We start from the raw sequence: 23,213 nt of genomic DNA, 5'->3' as shown, positions 1-23,213 counted from the left end.
CCCCAGGTGTTCCAAACACTTCCATGGCCATAGGTGTATAAAACACCTAGGCATGCAGACACTTCTACAAACATTTGTGGAAGAATGTGTCGCTCTCAGGAGCTCAGTGATTTCAAGCATGGTACCGTGATTGGTCCATTCGTGAAATTTCTTCACTACTAAATATTCCTGTCAACTGTTAGTGGTATTATAAAAAAGCGGGAGCAATTGGGAACAACAGCAACTCAGCCACGAAGTGGTAGGCCATGTAAAATCACAGTGGGATCAGCGCATGTTAAGGCACACAGTGCGCAGAAGTCTGCAACTTTCTGTCAATAGCTACAGACCTCCAAACTTCGTGAGGGCTTCAGATTTGCTCAAGAACAGTGCATAGAGAGCTTCATGAAATGGGTTTCCATGTCCGAGCAACTGCATCCAAGCCTTACATCACCAAGTGCAATGCAAAGCGTCGGATACAGTGGTGTAAAGCACGCTGCCACTGGAGTGACGAATCAAGCATCTCTGTCAGGCAATCCAATAGATGAGTATGGGTTTGGTGGTTGCCAGAAGAACAGGCATTGTCTGACTGCATTGTGCCAAGTGTAAAGTTTGGTGGAGGGGGAATTATGGTGTGGGGTTGTTTTGCAGGGGCTCGGCTTGGCCCCTTAGTTCCAGTGAAAGGAACTCTTAATGCTTCAGGATACTAAGACATTTTGGACAATTTCATGCTCCCAGCTTTGACTGCGCACCAGTGCACAAAGCAAGGTCCATAAAGACATGGATGAGCAAGTTTGGTGTGGAGAAACTTGACTGGCCTGCACAGAGTCCAACATCAGTGCCTGACCTCACAAATGCGCTTCTAAGAATGGTAAAAAATTCCCATAAACACACTCCTAAACCTTATGGAAAGCCTTCTCAGAAGAGTTGAAGCTGTTATAGCTGCAAAGGGTGGGCCAACTCCATATTAAACCCTACGGATTAAGAATGGGATGTCATTAAAGTTCATGTACATGTAAATGCAGGCGTCCCAAAACTTTTGCCTATATATATATATATATATATTTACACAATAATATATCAATACAATGACAACTTATTATACACATTTAATTTATTATAGAGATTCTACACCAGTGAGTGTTTTGCGTAACTCAAGTATTTCCAAAAGACAAGTGCTTCCAAATTCATTCAAGGCCATCAAGCAATCATGGCCGTTTTTTTAAACATTAAACATAAAAAATATGAACAATCCCCAGTCTCTCATATAAAACACCTTTCCACAAAGAGCAACGTGGATAGATACACACCTAAAATTCAACCCATTTAATATAAACTACACCTTATTACTCTTAGTATCATAGTGAAAAAGTGTATTATGCACCTGTGTATATTAACAACAGCCTTAATGCCTCAATTTAAACATTTGCATTTATGGGATGAAATGCTGAGGAGGCAAACGGAGGATGACAGATGCATTGAAAATCTTTGCAGCAAAAGTTAAACGTTTCATGGGCTGGGACGGAATTTTACCATATATTGCATTCAATAAGAGATTGAGTGGATATTGTGAACAGCAGAGAGAACAGCATCTTGGTACTTGAGCTGCCTGTTACTAATAAAGGGAATGTGCAGTGTTCATTGATAGCTAGAAATAGACACATATTACATTCAATAGTGACATTCTATTACAGTTGTGTGCAATATAATCCAGCATCAATTGGATTTAACGTCCAGCTGTAAGCCCAACACTAATGTGCTAAATGAAAAACTTCATAAGATTGTATTAAATACTGTACACTATCACTGCTCTTCCATAAACACTGCGACCAAGATCAGGTGTTGCTTATACAATATTTAGAGCTGACGTCTGCTTGCTTTTCATTGGCTTTCATGCTAAACACGATTATTAGGTAAATACTCAATTGGAGCAAACTCTTATTAAGGGTCAAAATGAAAAAAGGCAATTCAACATATGGATAGTTTAAAAGGTTATTGAAAAATAGATTTTAAAACTATTAGGCCTATATATAATTTCAAAATTGCAATACATTCAGGTTTTCACAGATACAATTTCCAGTGAAAATTTGACAAATTGATGCTTTCCCCATTCAGTTGTGCAACTGTAACACATATAACAATAAAGATGAATCTGACATGTCCAGGTTACATTTTAGGACCATTATGTTTTTTTTTTTCATTGTAACAAATTATTTTCATGAAAATTAGGCATGTTTACAGGATTGAGATTGCAAAATAAATCTATAATGTATTATTTAAAATATTAAGTACATTTGTAAAGTATATGATAGTAGTATTGAATTTATGCTGATTTTAATAAATAAAAAACAACAACTATAAAAGCACAGTAATAAATGATCATTACTGTATTATTTTTTTTACATTAAAGTTACAGGAATTTAGATGGAATTGTCATATTACAATTCAAAAATATTAATGGTGCTTAAAACCTGTTTTGGATATTTCTTCATGACGGGAAAGAATCATTTATAATGTAAAAGTATTTTCATACCCCAATGAAATTTTGGCTGATAACCTTTTTTGAGACACAAAATCAAATAATTAAATAGGTTTCATTTATTAATTGTTGGGACGAATGCTTCCCTGTTTTTTATGATGATGTGTAACTCTGCCAGATCTGAGCTATACAAAACTGCCTGGTATACCATGATAGTAGAAGTACCATTGGTAAGCACATGGAGAATAATACAAACATTTGAAAATGGTGGAAATAGTTCTTTAAGCTCATGCTCATAATAGAAAACGATCCAACATTTTTGCCAAGCAACAGCCCAATTCAGTTTTCTGTGGACGTGGTACATACAACAGGACAGAAATGAAGTTTGACAGCATGAGAATGATCTGAGGTAGCAAAAGATATCACAAATCAAATGTTTACCCAGAGATAGACAGCCAGAGGCCATAAATGTGCTTCATTCTTGAATATATTACAGCATTTTATTATGTTGAGCTCAAATCTTTTAGGGGGCGAAAGTACTATGGTGTGGTTTCAGACGCCATCCTCTCAGCGTTTATCATGACGGCCTTTAAGGTGGAAGGGCGCCGAGACAAACGGGTCACCAGAAGCCACATCAGACGTCAGATTGTGATGATGCTCACCGCTCGCTTCCGGGTCTGTGTTCACAGGTCCTTCGTAGTGTCTGGAATACTTAGAAAGTTCCTGAGGTCGAAAGGGTAGAGGCGTCACTTGGCCGAGGATGCTCTGGTCAAGGGAAGAACCTGGATTGGAGTGTAAATATCTCGGCTGGGCCACCGGATTGGTGTAAACCTTTCCGGAAGTCTCCTTCTTCCTACCAAAGGGGGCCTGGAGGAAAATATCAGGCTGTTGAGGCCGAGCTGCGGGGCGAGCAAAAGGCGCATTGGCGAATACATCTCCATCGCTGTCACTGTCCTGTCCAATCGGAAATGGAGCTTTGGAGAAGACATCGACGCCTGGATCTGCGCCTGAATGTTGGGCTTGTGACACCAGCTGTGGCGAGTGGTTCTGAGCGTGGACGGAAACCAGAGAGGACTGGTTTTCAACTGGTACCTCGGAATCGGAAGACATCTGGAGGATTCTCGAAGATGCGGGGCTTTGGTCATCATCGTCATCCGAGTCTTGAAGTAACGGTCTGGAGCCACTGCAGTCCAGACTTGGTGTTTCTTCGCCGCTCACCTGTGACCTCCCCCCTTCTTTTTCTCCATCGTCTCCATCGTCTTCATCACTGGAATGAAAACAGTCCTCCATGGGGTTCTCAACACCCCCTCCATCTAACAGTACTCCATATCCATCACTCTTCCTTCTGGCTTCTGCAAAACAGAAAACCGTAAAAAGAAAATTGATAGTTAGTGACATTTCCACAAATACTCTCCAGTATGAATTCAATAGCAGGAGAATCATTATGAACAACCAATGATTGTGACCAAAAAGTATTGTTGCAGCCTGTTTCAGCACAATGACATTCCTGTGCCTCCTCTACTGGATAGTTCACCCAAAAATTTTAATTCTGTATCATTTACTCACCCTCATGGCATTCCAAGCCCATATGACTTTCTTACTCCAGCTGACCACAAAAGGAGACATTTTGTACTAGTGATTTTTTGAATGAACTGTAGAGTTCAAGCTTCAAAATGGAAGCAAGTCTACTGAAGTCTACATACAGTCAGTTTGTGTGAACAACAGATTCCATGAATATCTGGGCATCCAACTGTGGCAAGCAGCGAGGCCAAGGGACTGTGAGAGCGGGACAAGCTCTTGTGTCTCACGGAGGAGCTCGTTCGCATAAAAGGAGGAGCGACAACAGTGAAGGACGAGAGAGGCCAGGTCTGAATTTTATGATGTGTTTTGTGATGTGTGTGTGCGGCAGTTGTCCATGAGGGGCTGCCGCTTTTACTTTGTATTTTCTTTCTTTCTTTCTTATTATTTATTATAAGTATTTTGAATGTTCGCCGGTTCCCGCCTCCTTCCCTGAACAAAGAACTCCGTTACATCAACATATACCATTAAGAAAACAAGTGCATGAGAGAAGTAGAGATGTCAATCATTCTTTTGAGTCTGATCTTTTCTATTGGCTGATCCAGTTAACAAAACCCTCTACAATGCGAATAAATCACTCGCATATGCGACTAAATCTTCACTCACGCAAACATAAAAGATAATTGCGCAATCTTTTTTTATCTTGCGATTCTGACTTTTTTTCCTCAGAATTGTGATATAAACTTGCAATTGTGTGAAATAAAGTCAGAATTGTGAGACATAAACTCACAATTCTTAGAAAAAAGTCAGAATTGCGAGATATAAACTCACAATTTCGACTTTATATCATGCAATTCTGACTTTATAACTTGCAATTCTGACTTTATATCGCACAATTGTGAGAAAAAAAAATGAAGTATGAATTGTGAGATAAAAAGTCGCAATTACCTTTTTTGTATTTTATTCTGAGGGGGAAACAAGCTTCCATAGTTAGAGGCCAAGTATAAGTTTAGCATAGTTATATTTTCCCTCACGAAACACTCTGACTGAGCGCTTGAGAGTTTCGCTCTCCGTCATGCGATCTCATACTACTTCAATTAATCTCGATGGACGAAAGATTCTTGCATACCATGCAGAATTGACACGCTACATGTAAACGATATTCTTTGTTTTATTCTCCTGTCAAAATAATAGTTCATTTGGAATTATTCAGCTTTTAAGAGCAAGCAGAAGATATGCCGGTTTCTCTGGTAGTGGGCGGAACTTATACGTTAATGGCAATCTCATTGGCTGGCATCCCTGTTCTAATTTCAGCAAATCAGTTTGAGCGAAAGCTGACAAACTGATTAATATTCATGAACCCAGCAGCTTATCAATCCTTTGTGCGTCGCATATTGTTATCGTTAGTAGAATTAGTAGTAGTATTATCTTTTAATAATTACTATTATCTATTTTTTTACAGAAACACTGAATGACCAACAATATCTTGAGCACCACCACCAGTCCTAAGTGCAGTTAAAAATGACAAATAAGCATTCATACAAGTTACCAAGTTTTAGTTCTAATTACGATCATTGTATCATGAAATAGGGCTTAATTAGCATAATATTTGACTGATGTTAAGAGTATTTTGAATACTTTGAATACTTATGTACATGTGATTTTTGTTGTTTTTTTATTTTTAGTAAATTTGCAAAGATTTCAAACAAACTTCTTTCACATTGTCATTATGGTGTATTGTTTGTAGAATTGAGGGGAAAATAATTAATTTAATCCATTTTGGAATAAGGCTGTAACAAAACAATATGTGGAAAAAGTGAAGCACTGCGAATACTTTCCGGATGCACAGTATACTGTATGTATATACAGTGAGGAAAATAAGTATTTCAACACACTGCTATTTTGCAAGTTCTCCCACTTAGAAATCATGGAGGGTCTGAAATTGTCATCGTAGGTGCATGTCCACTGTGAGAGACAGAATCTAAAAAAAAAAATCCAGAAATAACAATGTATGATTTTTTAGCCATTTATTTGTATGATACAGCTGCAAATAAGTATTTGAACACCTGTCTATCAGCTAGAATTCTGACCCTCAAAGACCTGTTAGTCTGCCTTTAAAATGTCCACCTCCACTCCATTTATTATCCTAAATTAGATGCACCTGTTTGAGGTCGTTAGCTGCATAAAGACACCTGTCCACCCCATACAATCAGTAAGAATCCAACTACTAACATGGCCAAGACCAAAGAGCTGTCCAAAGACACTAGAGACAAAATTGTACACCTCCACAAGGCTGGAAAGGGCTACGGGGAAATTGCCAAGCAGCTTGGTGAAAAAAGGTCCACTGTTGGAGCAATCATTAGAAAATGGAAGAAGCTAAACATGACTGTCAATCTTTGGGGGTGTTTTTCTGCACATGGGACAGGGCGACTGCACTGTATTAAGGAGAGGATGACCGGGGCCATGTATTGTGAGATTTTGGGGAACAACCTCCTTCCCTCAGTTAGAGCATTGAAGATGGGTCAAGGCTGGGTCTTCCAACATGACAATGACCCGAAGCACACAGCCAGGATAACCAAGGAGTGCCTCTGTAAGAAGCATATCAAGGTTCTGGGGTGGCCTAGCCAGTCTCCAGACCTAAACCCAATAGAGAATCTTTGGAGGGAGCTCAAACTCTGTGTTTCTCAGTGACAGGCCAGAAACCTGACTGATCTAGAGAAGATCTGTGTGGAGGAGTGGGCCAAAATCCCTCCTGCAGTGTGTGCAAACCTAATGAAAAACTACAGGAAACGTTTGACCTCTGTAATTGCAAACAAAGGCTACTGTACCAAATATTAACATTGATTTTCTCAGGTGTTCAAATACTTATTTGCAGCTGTATCATACAAATAAATAGTTAAAAAAAATCATACATTGTGATTTCTGGATTTTTTTTTTTTAGATTATGTCTCTCACAGTGGACATGCAACTACGATGACAATTTCAGACCCCTCCATGATTTCTAAGTGGGAGAACTTGCAAAATACTTATTTTCCTCACTGTATATATATATATATATATTACACATATATACTAATTGATGAAGTGTGTAGCGTTTCATTTCTTAAACAACCATGTAGGAAGAAACGTTCTTTCACAGTCTGAGCCTGATGAATCTTGACATTGTCATCCTGGAATATGGCCATGGTGTGTCTTCCTACATGGTTATTTAAGAAATGAAAACTACACACTCCATCAATTAGGGTTAGAAGAACTGTTGCCAACCATATAACATGCTAGAAACATACTTTTTCTTGGTTGGTCAGACAGTAATATACTATATACTGATGAGGCGGGATGCGAAGTAGCGCAATATGAGAAATGCCACTACACCTAAAGCTTAAACACCCGTGTAGATATGTATTGATTTGACAAAGATGAAAATGTAAAATGCAGCGCAAAACTCTAAGAAATCACCTTAAAGTAGAAAGATAGTTCAACCAAAAATTATGTCATCATTTACTCACCCTCATAATGTTGATCCAAATCTGTATGACTAACTTTTTTCTGTTGAACATAAAAGAAGATATTTTTGTCCATACAATGGAAGTCAATGGTCATCAAAACGGTTTGGTTCCCAACATTCTTCAAAATATCTTTAGTGTTTCACAGGTTTGGAATGACATGAGGGTGAGTAAATGATGACAATTTCCTTTTTCAGGGAATTTAAAGTTTAAAATAGGCATCATATATTTAATGCACTACTGTCACTATCAAGAATCCATTACAAATTATATTTTGAATACCAGTGTTTCAAAAATGAAAAACACGAAAGTTGGCAAGCGCATGTAAGCTAACTGTCAATCCTACAACGGAAAGTTGTCAATCCTGAGCAATGGCTAACTTTAAAAAAAACTGAATAAAGAGATAAGGTCAAAGTGCCTGAAAATTCATTTAAAAGCATTCATCAGTTCAAAAGGTGCAGAACAGGAAAGACCCATGTAGTGTTATGAGTGTGTGCTGTCACGTATTGCAAAACAACGTTTAAATCTGACCAAGAAAAGAAAAAGCGTGAAAAAAAATGACGTAATTTATGACCAGTAAATGAATTAACTCAGAATGAAGCTAATAATAAAGCCTTCATTGATGATCATTTAAATGACAGACAAAGCACATTTTCAGACAGAAATGTTGTTCCAGGATCAATAAAATATGTCGACTCAGGAACACGTCTAACTCTGCATAAAAAAGCAGGACGTTCGTCCAGGATTAGTTGACTTCAAAATGAAAATTTCCTGATATTTTACTCATCCCCATCTCATCCAAGATGTTCATGTCTTTCTTTCTTCAGTCGAAAATAATTTTTTGGAGGAAAATATTCAAGGATTTTTCTCCACACCATTGACTTCCATGGCAACCAAAATGTTGAAGGTCCAAATCAATGCAGTTTCAAAGCGATTCGAAGGGCTTCAGAGGTTCTGCGTGATCCCAGCTGAGGAATAGGGTCTTATCTAGTGAAACGATCGGTCATTTAACCCTTAAATGCATACCTCGTGCATCTCTAGCGACCCGAGACGTCATTCACTCCCCTCCTCCTCATTCATTTTTTAAAGTTAGACATCATCCTTCTTAGTTTTCCTCAAACAATCCATTTTAAACAATATAACAAGAAAAAAATAATACAATTATAATTGAATGCCTTTTTTTCCACTAGTTTTTTGTCAAAATTGTATAGGGTCGCTAACAACCCGAGGTGTGTAAGATTGTACTTTTTTTTCCCTGCACAATAAATAAATCTATAATGACGAAATAACTGCAATTCATCTTTATTCCACAAGGTGGCAATGTCTGATACACAATAATGAAGTGACGTTTCACTCATTGTTACCCTCAGACTGAAAACGAAACAATAATAATTCTAATCTGCAAAACTTGAAATGTCTCAGCGATTTACTGCAGAGCAAGTACTGAACAAAATCAAATATTAGTGTCACTGTCACTTGATGGTGGATCTAGTGAAGGAAGGAATCAGTGATCAAAATATTTATTTTCAATTCGTTGAAAATGAGTTGAGAATATGCGTGAGATCGCGAATATGAGCCAGGTTGTGAATGTACTGGGAAATGAGCTCTGACGAGGACAATGATGATAGTATAAAACATCTGCTCAAACTGAACCCTTCCAAGCTCCAAAAGGTAACGAAATATGTTTTATTTTATTCTTCTGTATAAAGCATGCATTTAAGGGTAAAAAGGGTTTAATTTTAGGTTAGGTTAAAAAGCATTTTCAAAATTTGAAAATGACAAATCGTTTCGCTAGATAAGACCCTATTCCTTGTCTTGGATCGTGCAGAGCCTCTGAAGCCCTTCAAAGCCCTATGAAACCACATTGATTTGGACCTTCAACATTTTGGTTGAGTGTCAATGGTGTGGAGAAAAATCCTGGAATGTTTTCCTAAAAAAAAACTTATTTTCAACGGAAGAAAGAAAGACATGAACATCTTGGATGAGATGGGGGTGAGTAAAATATTTTTCAAAATAATTTTGAAGTGAACTAATCCTTTAATATGCCAGTGAGATGCAAGTAAGATACAATATACACAACCATTCAAAAGTTTGGGGTCAGTAAGATTTGTTAATGTTTTTGAAAGAAGAAATGAAATACCTTATTAAAGATGTTATATGTTTTAAAATGTAGTTTATTCCTGTGATGGCAAAGCTGCATTTTCAGCATCATTACTCCAGTCCTTAAAGGGATAGTTCTCCCAAAAATAAAAATTATCCTATGATTTACTCACCCTCAAACTATCCTAGGTGTATATGACATTCTTCTTTCAGCGTAACTTGCATGTGACATCGGACTTCAAAAGGTTTTGAAGTGCGAGAGGTATTACGCTTTTTCCGTAAGTTGATTACAGAAGATGGTCTGGTAGAAGCTACATATTTTACTTTATAGAGTTTTAAATATGGATATTTTTCTTACACAAACCCATCGTTTTGCTTCAGAAGGCCTTTATTAACCCCATGGCGCCGTGTGGATTACTTTTATAATGGATAGATTTTTTGGGCTTCAAATTTTGGGTTGCCATTCACTGCCATTAAAAAGCTTGGATATAAAGCCAGGACATTTTTTTTTAAATATATATATATCTGAAAGAAGAATGTCATATACACCTAGGATGGTTTGAGTGTGAGTAAATCATGGGGTAGTTTTTATTTTTGGGTGAACTATCCCTTTAATGTCACATGATCCTTCAGAAATCATTCTGTCATTTATTAATATGAATGTTGAAATTTTTGTGGATACACTTTTTTAAGATTCTTTGATGAATACATAGTTCAAAAGAAAAGCATTTATTTGAAATAAAAATCTTTTGTAACATTATCAATATCTTTACTGTCACGTTTTTAACGCACACATTTAATGCATGCTTGCTGAACAAAAGTATTCATTTCATTTTTTTTTAAATAAATACAATTACTGACCCCAAAGTAACTTTTAAACAGTAGTGTAATGGAACTAAGTTACACAAAAATCTTATCTGTGAAAGCAAAAACCAGCATTCATGTTTATTCACTGCATTTGAATGTGGCCTGATCTCCATTAACAAAGACTGAGACACAACCATGTTCCCATTGACATTTTATTTAATATCCTCCTTTTCAGAATTTTCATTGTCGCATAAAAACAGAAGGAATACGGCGCTCGATAACACGAAGGAAAATGATGAAACGATGTCATTCCAGTATAGATAAGACTTTTTTTGTTGTCATAATTTTTTTTCTGACATGGTATGTGATACACGCTACAACATAATAAAGACTTCAACATCAGACTACTTAGCCACACCGCTGGGATCATATCTAAGATCTAATAGGAGCACTACAGTCAGATTGCATAGGTCAGCCACAGTAAAACAAGCAACGGGAGGAAAAAAGAAAAGAGAATCTAAGGGGTGACAACAAAGAAAACCGTCACATAAACATAATATTGCCAACACGCTCTCATGGTAATTTGTGACCATTTTACATTTTGGCTAATTCGAAAGAATCCATACAATCTCATTCGTAGGTTTTTCGTACGATATGCTATGATGGTTAGGTTTAAAGGTGGGCCTTCATGCTTGTTTTTTATTTTTGTTTCCATATGAATCACACCGTACAAATTTCATACGAAATCGCCACCTTGTAAAACAGATACGTATAATCATGAGATCGGGTTGAATATTACACAACAATGTTCTACCGATGCAACATCTGCACAAGCTTCGGACAAAACAATGACTCAAAATAAAACAGTGCTCTTAGCATTTAATAAAAAACATTGACGTACACTACAAGCAGTTACATCTCAAAATAAATAAATGTGTATTGTTACTGCTTCTGCACATCTAATTATGAAAGTTCAAACATCATACATACAGACAGACATGTTTTCTTATATTGAGCTCTGTTTTATGTTTGATATGTGTTGGTAAAATGTGACTTTGTGGAGATTTGTCAAGAGTCGATGTCGACATGTCTGATACGTGCTGCCTAGACACCGGTGTGACGTCAGCTATAGGATTGTGATAGATCGATATATAGGCCAATATTTGATATATTGGCATTTGCTGAAAAGTTAACCCTAAGGATAAGAAGCTATTTCTGTTGTCAACTTTTTAGTGAATTTTGCATACATCTGGAGGTAAATAAGTGTTAATTTAATTTTAATAATTTTGAGTAATTTCATTATGTCTCAATTTGTATTAGTATCAGCTTTACAGTATATCACTCCAAAAAAAATGAAGGTTCCAAATAGGTTTTTTTTTCACAGTGATGCCATGGAAGAACCATTTAGGATTTTTTTGCACTGGATTAACCATTTCATAGTTCCTAGAACTAATGGCGGAAGTACCCACTTTTTGGCATGTTTGCACCACAGGAACTGGGAACACCTTTTGGGGGAACTAAATTCACTCCTACTTCAGAGTAGGGTCTAAAGCCCAATTTATACTTCTGCGTCGAGTGTACGCCGCAGCTATGTCGTAGGCTGTGTGTTGGACGCGTAGCCCACGATGTACCCTGACGTGCACCTCTCCAAAAAATGTAAGAACGCGTCAATTCTACGCAGACCACAAGTGCTGTGATTGGTCTGCCAGAACCCCTCCCTCAGAGGTACACATGCTCCCTCTGTATGTGTAACTGCAAGTCGACGCGGACAAGGACACAGAAGTATAAATGAAAATCGACGTGTAGCCCACGGCGTAAAGGCTATGGTGCAGGTCCGACGCAGAAGTATAAATCAGCCTTAACCCAACACAATAGGAACTACCAGTGAGGTAAAGCCTTGTTTATATTCTACGCGTCCGTACGAGCGTGAGGGTGCGCACAGCACAGTCGTGCGCGTCGAGAGGGAGAGACCCCATTTCATTTGGCGGTGTGTACGTCAAATTTTGTAACTTTGAGTGCAACTCCGCAACCGAAGATGCATGAGTTCGAAGCTAATCTGGCCGAGCATGACGTCTCATCACACCGGCACCTAGTTTGTGCGCCTAAATCAGTTGCTTATATTTACAAAATGAGCCAACAATAGCAGAAATAAGCCCTTTTAATGAAAATAAAGATCCATGTTTAATACAATTTTCATGAATCTTATTGAAAATGTTTAGAGAAATTAGAAAATGTTAAGGCCTCAAATCTGGCCCACGAGATCCACTTTCCTGCAGAGTTTAGCTCTAACCCTAATCAAACACACCTGAACATGCTAATCAATGTCTTCAGGTTCATTAGAAAACATAGGTAGGTGAGTTTGATCAGGGTTGGAGCTAAAAGCAAGATTTGAGGAACCTTGCTCTAGGGGAACATTAAGTTCTCGGGGAACCATCCTGGTGGCTAGTTCCTATAACTAATTTCCGAGAACTAACTGGTGCGAAAGGAGCTATTGAGCCAATCTAAGGCTTCCGTCCACATGAAGCCAGAACTTTCCCTATCCAATCTTTTTTTTCCCCCCTCGTTTCAAGAAATATCTGCGTACACACGAGAGCATGAAAACGGATCAAAACGATGTAGTATACATGCCAGGCCAGTATGTGGCACTGTAATTCTGCCACAGAAATACACTAAAAACGGAGAAGAAGAGTTGTAGCTAGAAGGGGTACAGCAATGGTAGGAAGTGAGGTAAAATCTCACAATTAAATAACAATAAATAAATTTGCTACTTACTAGATGTTTTATTAACGCCTACACCTACCCCAACCCTAAACATACCCTTACAATAATGCAAATACAGTAATTTAACAACGCAGTATTGATGTGCGCATGTCCAGTGCCCGTAGTTGTATCCCTTCAAGTCTTCCCCGTGCAGGACGTGGTGTGATGACATCACCGTTTCACAAAATATACGGATTGGCTGTATACACGAAACCGCAAGGGTGTCGTTTTCAGATTTATCCACTTTAGGACCCGGTTTAAAAAAATAGCGGTTTTAGTCTCCCAAAACGCCGGATCCATGTGGACGAAACGCCAATACGATAAAAAATGTATACGTATACAGTGATACGCGTCTCCGTGTGGACGGGCCCTACAATTGGTGTGAAGAACACTTTAAGGGTGTGTTCACACTTGTAGGTTAGTTTGCTTGGTTTGTTTGGTCCGGACCAAAAAACCCCAAAACATTAAGTCCTAGTCCGATTAGCGTTCCGTGTTCCGTGTTGCGTTCAGTCGTAATCAAACCAGGGTTTGTTTTAATCTAACTAAACATGCCAAGTGTGAACACACCCTAAAAATCTAAAGAGCGCTTTTCCACTATAAAGAACCTTTTGTGCAATAGATGTTAAAGGTTCTTCATGGAATCATAAATGCCAATTAAGAACTTTTATTTTTAAGAGTGTAAGAGTGGCCTGCTTGGCCTTAGATGAAGGGTTCCCACACTTTTTGTCCAATGAATTTCCATAACTTTTCCATGACATTTCAAATTGTTTGTGATTAGGATTTTTAAAAATGAGTTTGATTCAGAACTGGTTTGAACCCTGTATTTGGACAATTCGTCTACAGAAGAGCAATATCTAGCTTTTTTTTTTACTTTTGTAATATGCATGACTTTTCCAGGCTCAGAAAACACAACTTAAAAATCTCCAGGTTTTTCATGGCTGAGAACCCTGTGAATTTCGGTATTGCCTGTTGAAAAGCACAATTACTAGTTAGGGTTAGATTTTCCGGATGTAACTGAATGAATCATTGTGTGTTTTATTTGAATCTCTCATTTCTGGTAAACGTCAGATGGCAGACGAGACCTCAGGAGGAGCAGACCGTCATAGGCTCAGTCCAAATACATTTACTCACAGTTAACTTAGAAAATAAACACATATCTGTCTTATTGAAATTTTAAGAGATTAAGATTCAAAATAGAGGTTATTTGAGGAGGTAATGGATAAAAATAAATGCTGCCCACAGGCACAGCTCATGAGGTTTTGGAACAGCTTATATTTACATTTATCATTTAGAGCTTGATGGATGAAATGTTACTGAAGTTTCTTCAGAACCGCATAACTCTGATAGTCGCTATATGCATGTTCAAGTTTATCCAAAATAGCCTTCGCATGACAGGCTCAGAGGAGAAACAGGCAAAATGTGACAAGAGAATCCAACTGACAGAAAAGCAAAGTTTACAACTTTGTGCTCTAACATACAGATAAATAATCTTTATCTTATAATATTTATCTTGAGAATAATACACATTTATACAGATTATCAGTTTTTACATTCATCCTATACCATCACGGTCCAATTTACCCTCAATATGATGCATGTTTCCTTTTCATCTACATTTTGCATTTACCCTTTGTGTGTCTTAAAGGGGACAATGCATAACTGGATTGAAATTCCAAATATTATATTTGCACTATAGGTAATAATAGGTGTCCCAGATATGTCAGATACAGCAAAAAGCAAAGTAAAAGAAGCATGGGGTATAAATGAACAAGAAAAGAAAAAAAAGGAAGAAGGAGATGAGACAGAATGACAGAAAAAATAAATGTTGGGATCAAAGAACATCACAGAGGAATGAAATCCAAGATGATTAATACTGTGACAGATTATAACAACTAGGGAAACGCCTTTGTTTAAACGAGTAAGACGAGTGTTCATTTACAGCAGTTTATACATTTATCTGTGATGTTGCATGTCTAAAACTTTGCAGGACAAACTAAATCTAATGTAAATGTGGATAGGAAAACTTTAAATGCACCTTCTAAGGGCCAAAGCATACTCTGTTTTAATAACATAGACATTTCAAGGTAACTATCACCTTTTTGAGGACTATAGTTTGTTTCCATCAGAACACCTGCAATGTTAGACTTCTAACATGTTAGGAATTGCTAGCATGTTCGACACTACCATTCAAAAGTTGAAATTATTATTTTTAAAAGAAATTAACACTTTCATTCAGTAAGGATCCATTTACTTGATCAAAAGTACCAGTAAAGACGACATTTATGTTACAAAATATTTCCATTTTAAATAAATGCTGTTCTTTTGAAGTTTCTATTTACCAAATAATCCTGAAAAACACATACAGTATATCATGTTCATACTAGTAATTATTATTTTATACTGTATGTTCAATATCATATAATAGGGCTGTCAATTTAACACGTTAATTTAATTAATTAGCTATAGAAATGATTAACACATTTAATGCACCGGCCCCAGACTGTAGATCATTTTACATTTCATACAGTTGATTGGTGACGAACATGAAGCAGGGCAACAGCTCACTATAGAATGCAGTTATATCCCCTAGCAAAATGCTCTTTTTTGCCTCATATTTATATAGTTAAGCAACATCACACTAATAACAGGTGCAATATCACACAAGTGATGTTTTTGCCCCGAACAGCACGAGTGTAAATGTGATATTGATTTCATACATTATTAATATTGATTTTATGCAATATTAAGAAGTCAATATTTTATTTTAGACACAATATTGTCTGTTTTTGCTCAATTTTGCCAACGAAAATATTAAAGCAAGAGCAGGACTGTTGTGCACCTCAGAGAAACACACAGTGGCGCTTCGTTTCTGAATGAATTCAAATCAATCGGGTGAACCAATGATTCAATGGGACAGCTATTTAGTTAATTCCTGAATAAATCAGCCGTTTGAAGGAATCAAATGAATGAATGACTCAATAACTTACACATTTAGACATAAGAAACCACCTACTGGTTTCTTATTTAGAATATCATTTCATTATTTATTTTTTCCATATTAATTAAAAACTAGGTATAGTTCACCCAAAAATGAATAATTTACTCACCCTCATGGCCGTTGAAGCCTATTATGTTTAATAAACTCTATGTTGAATCAAATAAAATATATATTTTTTGTAATGTATATTTGATGCTTTTCTCATTTAACACAATAACTTTAAATTATCTTTTGGGTGCAATTTCTCAGCCAAATTAGATGTGCAATTAATTAGATTAAACATTTTAATCGCTTGACAGACCAATCATATAATGATATATCGAAATAAAACATATTTATAAAAAAAATTGTACAGTATTTTTGCTGTAGTAAAATTATTAGAAATTTCAAAGAATTTCTATTTTTGTGTTTTTAAAAATGTATGTAAATTGGAGGTTAATGTAGTAATAACATTTAACCCTTTACACATTTACATTTTGCTAAATAAACATGGTAAAATATGGTTTTAGTTGAAAATGTATAAATTATTTTATAAGCTTAAGTTGCACCAAGCTAATTTTGAATGCATTAGGAGGGTTTTCAACATTGATAATAATAAGAAATATTTATTGAGCAGCATTCTGGCATTGCTATAGCATGTTGTAGCTGGTTGCTAGAGTGAATAAGTTGGCCAAGCATTCTGTATATGTTTGTATACTTTATGTAGAGTATGCTTCTGCCCTTAATGGCTCAATTTCTTGAAATTTGCTTTAGTCTTTGCTTTAGTTTAGTCTAATTATTTATGCAACACCATCCTTTTAAGATATTAAACCCTAACCCTTTACTTGCTCTCATTTCTTTTGTATTGTCTGTATGAAACTGTATAACCAGCATAAAATGTTACATACTAAACTGAATAAAATTGGAAAAGGCATTATATGCTCCAATACCAAGAATCGTCAGTGGGCTGACCACATGAACAATCAGAGGAATCAAAAAGTCCCTGGTGTAGTTGTACATGATTCAGCCGTCCACATTATTCTAAAGATAAATTGTTTTTATAATCCTTTAATGAAATGTTTACTTTTCTCTGAATTAAAAATTTTTTTTTTATATCGTCACAGTCGGGTGGAAACCTTGTCTCTCCATATTACATTTTTTTTTAAAATTATAAATCATTACTATTGATCAACCTTTACGTCTGTCTGTGAGTTTTGCAAATATTTATCCAATGAAAAGTTTTAAAAAGAGCTTGTGACTAAACCTCGAAATGCATTGGATCCTCAAACTCATAACGTCCTGAAAGACGTGCCGCACACATTTTGGACCATCTCTGCTTGTTTGCAATGCAAGGGTAAATAAAGAACTGGTTGTTTGAATACGTACCGCATTTTCTATATGCATAAAAGGCGATTGTTTTATGTATCTGAGGAGCGGAGAAGTGTGTCTTAGTCTAGCATTTGTCATCGAGTCAAAGCCAACACTGTCTAAAATAGCCTGTGTAACACTTCCTCTTTTCTAATATGTGATTTTGGCCAAATGACAGATTAAACTGAGTGGCCACATTACTAAAATAAACTTTATAACCTGTTAAGTTGATTAAAATGTAATGGGATGCACTTACTGCCTCAGAAGCGGCTGCTCTTATAACTGACTAATGTCTGACAATCGCTCATCAACAACCTTGTAACTTCATTTGAGCTTGATTTTGGTCAAATGTTAATAATATAACCAGGGCTTAACACTAACACCCACCAAATGCGGGTGGATTTCAGCAGTGGCTTGTAACGCCGTCACTCCTATAGCCACTTTGGTGGGTTGAATTTTATATATAATATATACATTTTTCAATTGTAGTCTTTTAAAAAAAGACATCTGAAATAATAAACGAAGCGCAATGTTGTCAAAAATATAGATTTTTTGATACATATCGATACTGAAATATCTGAAACACTTCCAATACTCATTTTCCACAGGATACACAATACCAGCTGCTCTTTCTCTCTCTCTCTCTCATCTCTCCGACAGCGAGTGACACACAAACCTACCTCCACTCACTCACTCGCTTCATTTGCTCCGGATGAATATTGTTGGCGTTACTGGGCTATTGTTGGTGCTACGGAGTGTACTGTGCATAATTTACTCATTCCCGCAGATTTTGTGCTCACACCCAAAGTGCGCACACATAAAGCCACCTCTCAGTACGAAACAGAGTTCTTGTTCGCTGCTTATTGCGCTTAAACAGTCAAATACACACAAAATGTCAAAATGCCGAATGCGAGTATTCACGTAAACGTCAGTTATGCTGTAACAGTTGAGAAAGAAAATGCATGTGTAACAGTATAATGGATCTGTGCATCAGGTCTTAAAGTGACAGCAGCCTAATATACCTGCTGCCAAATTATAAGATAATACTAAATCTTATATAAATCATATATCTCTATATGGCAGTTTTTTCACCCATAGTATCAATGTCAAAATTGTGGCCAGTGAAAATGCTGAGTGGCTATTAACTTTGGAAAACCACTAGCCAAGTTAATGTCATTCACTAAATATAACACATGGAAGTGTCTGAGCATATATAAAACCACAATATATATATTTTTTAAAATTATAATTAAATTTTGGAAAAAGATGAAGAGGTTTCCGCCCGACAGCAACGAAAATCTAGGTGCTTGATCAGACAAACATCCTCATCACAATACTAAGGTGTTGACAGTGGTTTGCAGAGTGTCAAAGTGCTGATATACAGCTGTTTTTGTTCCGAGCGGTTTAGCAATTTACTAAGCTAGCGGTTGTTAGGGTTTTCTGGGTGGTTGCTAGCTAGTTGACTGGCTTTTTAAATGTTAGCCTATGGATTCATTCAAATTCTCTCACATGTATCCTCCCATTAAATATTTTGTTTCATTTTTACGTCACATGACAGAGGGCCATTTCATGATGTCTTTAATGACCTGTATCAAAATAGCATTTAACAAATTGTAAACAAAATGTTAAAATGTTGACTTTTGGTTTGTTATAATTGAGATGTAGGTTTTGGGAGTTGAAATAAATCATCATTGGTTGCCATTGGTTTTGACATCCTGAAGAATGAAGCATAAATCAAATGATAGAGTCATGAGAATGTTTATGGATCAGCAGAAGAGAGACAAAGAGCAAATGTGAAAAGAATGGCAAAGGAAAATGTGCACAAGGTTTATGGGATTACTTAAGGTTGAGGTTTCTAAACTCTCGCTATATTTTTAAGAATTGCACGCTGCCCTCTTCCTCCCTCTCTCTCTATCTCTATTCATCTGCCTCTCTTTCTGTTTCCTCTATAAGTCGATGAGTTGGTCCACCAGCAGAAGAGAGCGTGCCAGCGAGGGCAGACTGGTCTCAGAACTGCCACTGTTGCTGCGAGAATGACCACCTAGAACATGCCGGAAAGAGGGAGAGAGGGAGAGAGAGAGAGAGAGAGAGAGAGATAGAGAGAGAGAAAGAGAAGGATGTGAGGAATGAGAAGTGTGAGAAAGAATGAAGATGAAAAGAAGATAAGACATTGTCGGAGGGTGAGTGAAGAATGAGGGGTGAGAAAAGAAAGGAGGAAAGAGAAAACCAGATGAATAGCAGGAAAGAGAAAGCATAAAACGCTAAAAGATAACAGATCGGATTCAAAGTGGAATATTTTCAAGAGGATGGCTAGAAAGTAAAACAAAACCCCCAAAAAGCCTAGGTAACACTTAATTTTGATGGTCCCCTTTAGACATTCTGTTGATTATAAGTAACGCTGCACCTATGTCGACTAACTCTCATTAGAGTATTAGTAGACTGTCTGCTCTGCTCTATATCTGCTAACACTTTATTTTGATGCTCCCCAACAGACATTCCACCGACTATAAGTAACTTTGCAAGCGCATGTCAACTTCTACTAACCCTAAAAGTCTACTAATAACTGATACTCTAATGAGAGTTAGTTGACATGTAGGTGCAACTTACTTACAGTCTACAGAATGTCTAAAGGTGACCATCAATATAAAGTGGTTGGTGGTGTTGGTAAAGTCTCAGTATGAATTACACTATGTTCACTGTAATGCTACTTTAAGGACATAGTTTACATTTTAGATGTAATATTTTATTTATGTAGTACATGACAACCACATACTTGAATATCAAAAGCAATGCCATTTTTATCCCAAAATTAAAAGAAAAATAATATATTTTTATGTATTATATTTTGCATAAAGAAAATAAAGACAATTTTAGGAACCATTTTAAGCACATTTTTCTTCAAACTCCCTGTATATTGGGGTCAATATGACTTAATTTTTATGATTATTATTTATTTAAATGTCTTTTAAAATGTAAGTTATTCCTGCACTCTAAAAATACGTAAAAATAAGGCACAATTTACTGCATACATTTGACGAATTGTTCTATATTCACAGGTGTTTTACCTGCATTTTGAATTTTGAACTGTGTTTTAGGGTTAGCGTAAATGTCCTTAAAATTACTGGATAAAGTCTGGTTAATAAGCTGCCAGTACTTTTTCTGTTATTTTATGGATTTATTTTTTACAGTGTGCGATCAAAGCTGAATTTTCAAAAATCATTCTAATATGCTCATTTGCTGCTCAAGAAACATTTCTGATTATTACCAATGTTGAAAATAGTTGTCCTGCTTAATATTTTTGTGGAAACCTATGATATATGATATATTTTTTCAGGATTTTTTTAATGAATAAATAGTTTTGAACTAGAAATATTTTGGAACATTATAAATGTCTTAACTTAATTATGCAATTTAATGCATCCATGCTAAATAAAAGCATTACAATTTCTTAAAAAAATATTGACCCCAAAGTTTTGAATGGTATAACTAAATATATATATATAAATAAATAAATAAATATAATGTATTATAATGTATTATACTTTATTACGGTAATTCAATAATTCATCAATTTAATCTGTATTACAGTATGTTAGGTTGATTATTTATTTATTTTTAATAAATAACCACTGACAATAATGGGAAAAATCTCAAAAGGAAAACACTAAAGATATTAAGGTGTCACAATGCAAACACAACTGCATTTTCTTTTGTCTTTGGATTTTTTTGTGAAATATGACCGACACGTATTTGATTCACCCATTTAACAATGACTGCGACAGGGCGAGAATAGTTTGCAATGGAGAAATTTAAACATGTATCAAAGGAGTGTTTCCTATTATTTTGCGTTACTCAAATGCTGGTCATCCAGATTCAACTTAAACAAGTGTTCAAAAACGTCAAAAACACCAGCTTCTCGGAACTATCTAACTGTACAACACCACTTTCAATTTGATCAGTCAAAAAGTTTGCAACCATATGCCTGCACTTCAGTGAGAATTAGAATCCGTAAATAAAGGATGTGCCCTCTTCCAAAAACTTTTGCTGTTATCCAAACTCCCTTACCTTGGCTGGAGCTTTTGGAGATAAGCACTGGAATTGGGTCAAACTGGTTATCAGAGCTTTGGTCCCCAGTCTCAGAGGACTGGAAGGCTGAGAGGGGAGAGGCTGCAGGAAGAGGTTAGTGCCGCAGCAGACCGGCGGAGAGGAAATAAAAAAAGACAGAGATTAAGAAGAGTGTTGGAGAGGGGAGAAAGAGTGATAATAAGCAAGAACAGGTCAGTAATGCAAGAGATGGTCCTTAAAACGCGTAAATAGACTTCAGAAAAATATAGTGCTTCATTTGTCATGGCCTATTCTGAGCACAATTTTTCACCATTTTAGCAGTGTAGACCAATTTTGTTTATTTGCTCGGCAAAAACTAAAACTTTTTATCACAGGCTAATTGAAATTTCATTTTGGCTGTGTTTCGTTGGGAAGCTCCACCCATTGCGAATCTTATTGGTCCAAAATCACACTCCACTGACTATACATTGAAACATGAAATATGTCCCGATTGGCTGATTGGGTCTTGTTACCTACTTGCTTGTCATTGTCAATGCTTTATGTTGTATGTTTGGTCTCATACATACACTACTCCTAATGTTTTTGAATGGAAGTCTCTCACCAAGGCTGCATTTATTTATTTACACATTTTACAATTTATTTTCAAAAATACAGTAAAAATAGTAATATTGTGAAATACTGTATTATCACAATTTAAAATAAACGATTTCTATTTGAAAATATTTAAACTGTAATTTATTCCGGTGTTGGGAAAGCTGAATTTTCAGCTCCATTACTCCAGTCTTCAGGCCCTGTTTACACTAGTGGGTTTTCGTTTTAAAACGCATAACTTTTGCTACGGTTACGCCTGGCTTCTACACTACTCTGGAGTTTTCGACACCTTGAAAACAGAGACTTTTGGAAACACTGCAGACCCCGGGGTTGCGTTTCAGAGTAAACGGACCAAAACTGAGACTTTTGAAAACGATGGCGTGGCTGCAAACATTTGCTCCTTAATTGGGTCTTCTGGATCATTGCGTATCCTTCCCTGGTTCAAGCCCCTATCATATGACCATTACGCTACCGGAACACGAACATAACAGACCAGAGGCGTCTCTCTCAACGACTCTGTAACAGACCAGCATCGACGATATAGTAATAATATGGAGACTGAATTGCAAGCTTTGTTGACTTTTGTTGTCCTTTATAACAGCCATTGTGCAGTTAAAATTCTGCATTTTAAAGGTGGGGTAAGTGCTTTCTGGTAACCGATGTTGATTTCAAATCACCAAAACAAACACGCCCCTGTTTTGATAGCTCCGCCCCACACATACGTAACCCAGGCAACGACTATGGCGGAATCTGCCACCTTTAAAATTCTACATGCGCAAAAGGCAAGCTATTATTAGAGCCCTCTTCTAGATGAGTCACTGCTTACACTTGTATGCACATGCACAAATGGTCATCTGACATGCGTTTCGGTCGTGTAGTGTGGATGGAGATTATTTCTGAAACGCAGTGGAAACGCCAGCATGGACAAGGATCATTTTCATTTTAAAACGCTGTGTTAAAACGAAAAAGTGTAAACAGGGCCTGAGTATCACATGATCCTTCAGAAATCATTCTAATATGCTGATTTGCTGCTCAAGAAACTTTTTTTTATTATTATCAATGTTGAAAA

The 23,213-nt window shown here is 36.5% G+C and overlaps 1 protein-coding gene across 3 annotated transcripts in view; it reads right to left on the bottom strand.

Annotated features, from left to right (window-relative positions):
- Positions 1–1,074: 1,074 nt before the first annotated feature.
- Positions 1,075–23,213, bottom strand: part of aak1a (AP2 associated kinase 1a) — a 91,492-nt gene continuing 69,353 nt past the window's right edge. The window contains exons 18-19 of one of the 3 annotated variants that reach the window (XM_079826538.1): positions 21,554–21,655; positions 1,083–3,807 (exon numbers count right to left, since the gene is read on the bottom strand). In XM_079826538.1, coding sequence (XP_079682664.1) covers positions 3,023–3,807; positions 21,554–21,655 — 887 coding nt within the window. In that variant the 3' untranslated portion in view covers positions 1,083–3,022. Of the gene's footprint in view, positions 3,808–18,883; positions 19,530–21,553; positions 21,656–23,213 lie in introns of those variants that run through there. The other 2 variants (XM_079826537.1, XM_079826536.1) reach the window with 2 other exon arrangements.

This window comes from Gobio gobio, assembly GCF_949357685.1.
Source record: "Gobio gobio genome assembly, chromosome: 10".
In the NCBI taxonomy this organism is placed as follows: Eukaryota; Metazoa; Chordata; class Actinopteri; order Cypriniformes; family Gobionidae; genus Gobio; species Gobio gobio.
This window is presented reverse-complemented; position numbering and strand designations above follow the sequence as displayed.